This window comes from Pseudorca crassidens, chromosome 2 (assembly GCF_039906515.1).
Source record: "Pseudorca crassidens isolate mPseCra1 chromosome 2, mPseCra1.hap1, whole genome shotgun sequence".
NCBI lineage: Eukaryota > Metazoa > Chordata > Mammalia > Artiodactyla > Delphinidae > Pseudorca > Pseudorca crassidens.
Window position 1 is genome coordinate 114,336,501 of NC_090297.1, and position 4,916 is coordinate 114,341,416.

Sequence of the window (4,916 nt, forward strand, 5' to 3'; positions counted from 1 at the left end):
TCCCCTTCCCTGCAGACCCTAACCAGTGCAGAGTTTTGAATGTGTAAAATGTGCATAATTATGTGTGAGTGCTTTGTATGTGTATGCATGTATATATGTGCCTGCATATGTGTAGTCATGTATGTATGTGCACATATGTGCATATTGTGTATATTTGTAGTCATGTATGCACATATACACATGTGAGAATAGATCCATACACCCATGTGTCTAATAAGTGTATTTCTGAAGTTTATTGCTGTCTAAAAAAGAGTTTTCTTTTTGAGTTACAACAGGTACAAAGAAATGAGAATCCACCTCATTTTGCCTTCTAAAGAAACAAGGCATCTTCTGGCAAGGTGGAAAGAATCAAATCTATCAGGGATGTCACTCAGAATGGAGCAGACCAATGCAAACTTCTGCAGGGGCTTGGTATTCCTGGGCTCCTCTAGCTTTGGGGAACAGCAGCTCCTGCTCTTCGCATTGTTCCTCTCCCTGTATCTTTTCACCCTGATCAGCAATGTTTTTATTATCACAATCATCAGGCTTGACAGCCATCTGCACACCCCCATGTACCTCTTCCTTTCCTTCTTACCTTTCTCTGAGACCTGCTATACCTTGGGCATTATCCCTAGGATGCTTTCCAGCCTGGTCAGGGGTGGGCAGGCCATCTCCTATGGGGGCTGTGCTGTCCAAATGTTCTTCTCTGCTTCATGGGTCTGTACCACCTGCTTCCTCCTGGCTGTCATGGGCTTTGACAGATATGTAGCCATCTGTGCCTCACTACACTATGCCAGCCGGGTTGGCACCTCCTTCTTGAGTGGGTATCTCTTTGGGCTGGGAATGATACTGGTCATTTTCCACCTCCCACTTGCAGCTCCCATGAGATCCAGCACTTTTTCTGTGACACGCTGCCCGTGCTGAGCCTGGCCTGTGGAGATACAGGCCTGAGTGAGCTAGGGATCCTATCCTCAGCCTGTTGGTCCTCCTGGTCTCCTTCTCCTTCATCACTATCTCCTACACCTACATCCTGACAGCAATCCTGAGGATCCCCTCCAATGAGGGGAGGAAGAAGCCCTTCTCTACTTGCCCCTCGCACCTCACAGTGGTCATTGTTCACTATGGCTATGCCTCCTTCATGTACCTGAGACCAAAAGCCAGTTACCCTCTTGAGCGGGACCACCTTATTGCTGTCACCTATACTGTGGTGACTCCTCTCCTCAATCCCACTGTTTATAGTCTAAGAAATCGGGCTGTGCATACAGCCCTGAGAAATGCTTTCTGAGGGAGATTGCTGGGTAAAAGATGAAGGCTACCATAATGGGATAGTCTCCTCTATGTAGGCTGGACATACACCAGAAACACAGGCCACTGGGCCAGATATTCAGGGCTTTAGGCCAAAGCTACCCCACCTCCAATTCCCCAAGAGAGTCCCATCCTGTCTCTTGCATGCCCCCCCAGGGCTTCTGGGGAATGCAGATGCAGGGCTTCCTGCTCTGGTTACTGTGCTTAACTCTCACTGATCTCAGAATCTGAATTTTCACTTTCAGCCTCGCATACACCACACTTAGTTCCTGAATCCCAGTTCATTAAGAATTTTCTAACTGAGCTGAACAAGATGAGGGGAGTTTCAAGTGCCCAAGTTCAAAGCAGGGCTGGCCAGGGATACTGTAGAGATTTCTAAAATCATTACATAATTAGATTATCTGACCAATAATATTCTTCCAAGATCTGAAACTCAGTGACTATCAGGTTGGCAAATAGGTTTGAATGCTTTCCTAAATGAAGAGGTCAGTTATTATTATTTTTCTCTCCCAAAAGGTGTCTTTAATCTTTTTATGTAGTTGTCTTCTTTATCTCTGGCTCATTATTACTTTGCCCTCTTCTTTTTAATTGGCTCTTCTAGTTGTATAACTTCTATTTCAGAAAATAGATTTATTTCCTATTTTCCTCAATAATAGTTGTTGCTCTCTAATGGCCTCCTAATCTTGGGTGTGAGGACCTCTTCACTTGTGTCACTCCCTAGTATGGATACTACTCTTTAGAATCTATGGTGGAACTCTCTATCCTGCCTATTTTACTTTCCACTCACAATATGTCATGCATGGTACCAGACATTTCTAGGGATAAGAAAAGGTGGAATGAATTCACACAGTTGTCAGGAAGGAGTTTGAATACAGATTCTGCCACTTACAGTGTGACCCTGGGTAAGTTATTTAATCTTTCTCAGCTTCAAAGTCCTCACCTGTAAAATGGTTGTAACTTCATAGTTTTGTGTTCCTGACTAAACAGGGTCATACGTGCAAATAATTTAGTGCAATAACTGGATCATAATAATCTTCCAATAAATGTCAGCTGCTACTATTAATAATGTGCTAAGCAAAGTGATACTGGCTTTTAGTTTAGGGAGAGGTTATTCTCGGTAGAGGATCAGAGCAGATTTCATATCTAAGGTAGTACTTGAACTTGTTCCTAAAGAATGAGTAAATTTTGAATGCAGTAAGTGGAAATAAAGTACATATATTCTAAGAAGACAGAACAGAATAACTACAGTCTCAGTGGCAAGACAATATAGGCTTATTACAGTGTGGTGAGTTGTCCAGAGGGACAAAAATATCTCACAAATGATGGGTGAAGTTAACTTGGGTTAAGATTTCTTTGAGGAGAGCATTGTGAATACCTTGCTTCAGACTTGATGCTTTTGGTAGTGGAAGATAGGACACAGTATACCTTTGAGCAGAGAGTGGAGTTGAATCTGGGAAGTGATTTAGGAAGATTAATCCAGCAGCAGAGAGGATGATAAATCTCAGCAAGCAGAAAACAGAGCCAAGAAGATCAGTAAGAAATCCATTGCCATCATTTAAAGAAAAGCAAAAAGACCTGAACAAGGATAGAGGTATTGGAAACTGAAAGAAATGGAAACATAAGAGATTCTGAAAATGTAGGACTCGTGTGATTCTTCAATGAGTTAAAAGTGGGACAACACTTAAGAGAGAGGAAAGAACTTACATTGGGAGAATGTTTTTCAGATAGGAATCCATAATTTTCCATGCTCTCAGGGAAGAAACACATCCTCTAGGGAGAATTCAGTGGAAATCAAATTTGGCAGGAAGAAAGCTAGTCCAAGAGAAGAGAATAGGTTGTAGAGAAGTAGGAGATTTAGTTAAATGGCAGAAAGGACTTGGGTTAGGGGAGAAAAGCCATGTACTCTAGGCTCCTTTTCACTAGGTCTGGAAGTAATCTCCTCATTGCATTGAGGTATTTGAGCAAATTCATTTCCAAAATGTTTTCAGTTCATCTAGCATAACATTCCCTAAATGCACACTCAGCAATGATGGGTAAAGATGTTCTAAAACTTGCTATGTAATACTCAAAGGTCAATCTACCTTCCAAATGTGGTAGTCTTAAGTATGAAAGGGTATTAAATCACGTGAGGGATCTTTCAGTATATGTTCCTGGGAGCCATCTCCATAGACCTTGGCACAATTGATCTGAGGTGACAGGCAGGAATAGTTTACAAAATGTGCCTAGGTGATTCAAATTCCCTCCCTTGATTACAAATATGGCCATGTGCTTAAAAAGAACAAATCCTCCTCCCAGGTATATACACACATATACACATAGCAAAGCAGAGGTCCCTCTGATGTGAACATGACCACATATGCCCAACTCATGATTCTTTTTTTTTTTTTTTTTTTTTGCGGTACGCGGGCCTCTCATCGCTGTGGCCTCTCCCGTTGCGGAGCACAGTCTCCGGACGCGCAGGCTCAGCAGCCATGGCTCACGGGCCCAGCCGCTCCGGGGCATGTGGGATCTTCCCGGACCGGCGCACGAACCCGTGTCCCCTGCATCGGCAGGCGGACCTTCAACAACTGCGCCACCAGGGAAGCGCCAACTCATGGTTCTTTAAAGAGACAATTAATTCCATAAAGCTCTGGAGTCAGATTTCCTGAGTTTAAAGCCTAGCTTTGCCACTTTTTAGATGTGTGATCTAGAGGAAGTTTATTAACATTTCTGTGCCTCCATTCTCAATGGCAAAATGAAATTTTAACAGTATCTATTTTGTAGGCCTTTTTGTGATGATTAAGATAAAATCTTTAGAACAGAGTCGGCCATACATGAAACACCCAATATGACCATATTTTATTATTTGGAGTTTCTAGGCAGTATCACTTTAGCCTGACATATTTGTTACCCAGATCATGCTGGCAGAAGTCAGCGCCGGCAGTGTCCAGCATCTTATATTTCATGATATAACCAGCCAAAGAAGAGTAAAGTGCTGTTACCTGGCACAGCGTCTGACTGGAGAGTGTAGGAAGATGGACCTAGATCCAGAGACCTGAGAAGAGTAGGTACTGGGAAATGGATCAGGCTATAGGAAAAAAGAATCAGATGGCTTCCAGGCAAATGTTTAGCATCAGGGAAGCCCATAAAATGTAAAAGAGAGAGTTCTGTTAAGAGTGGAATAGTATTTGGGTCCCAACCAAGCAGTAGGAATCATAAAAGAAAAATCAAGAATGTAGCCACAGGGCTGGGTCCCAGAGGCAGGCTCCCCTCTATAAATTGTAAAGAAGAGAGTTACCAAGGAGCAGCAGGGATTCCAGTTCAAAGTAAGTAAACAGAAGGTCAAGAAAAGATCCGTTTGAAATATGAGGAACTTAACCCTGAGATCAAGAGGAAAATTTGATACAAGTTCTAATTGTTATAATATTATAAATTGAATATTTATAGTCCACAATTATGTATGCTAATTCCCATATTACCATTTTTTGCTTGAGTGCATAGGTGGTCAGAATCTGATTTCAGAAGATGCTATATGTAATTCTAACAGTACCATCTTCTTGGGGAATTTCTGTTGATTCTTTAGATAAATACTATCTTCTTTAGCTTCTATATTATTAATCTCTTTTTATGAGATGGTACTACTGGTCCTTTGC

The 4,916-nt window shown here is 42.1% G+C and overlaps 1 protein-coding gene across 1 annotated transcript; it reads left to right on the plus strand.

The window, feature by feature from the left end:
• The first annotated feature begins 363 nt into the window (after positions 1-363).
• LOC137209213 (olfactory receptor 10Z1-like) lies at positions 364-1,288 on the plus strand. The gene is given in 3 exon segments (XM_067710603.1): positions 364-847; positions 850-942; positions 945-1,288. Coding segments are annotated over 3 exon segments (921 nt in total).
• Positions 1,289-4,916: the final 3,628 nt, after the last annotated feature.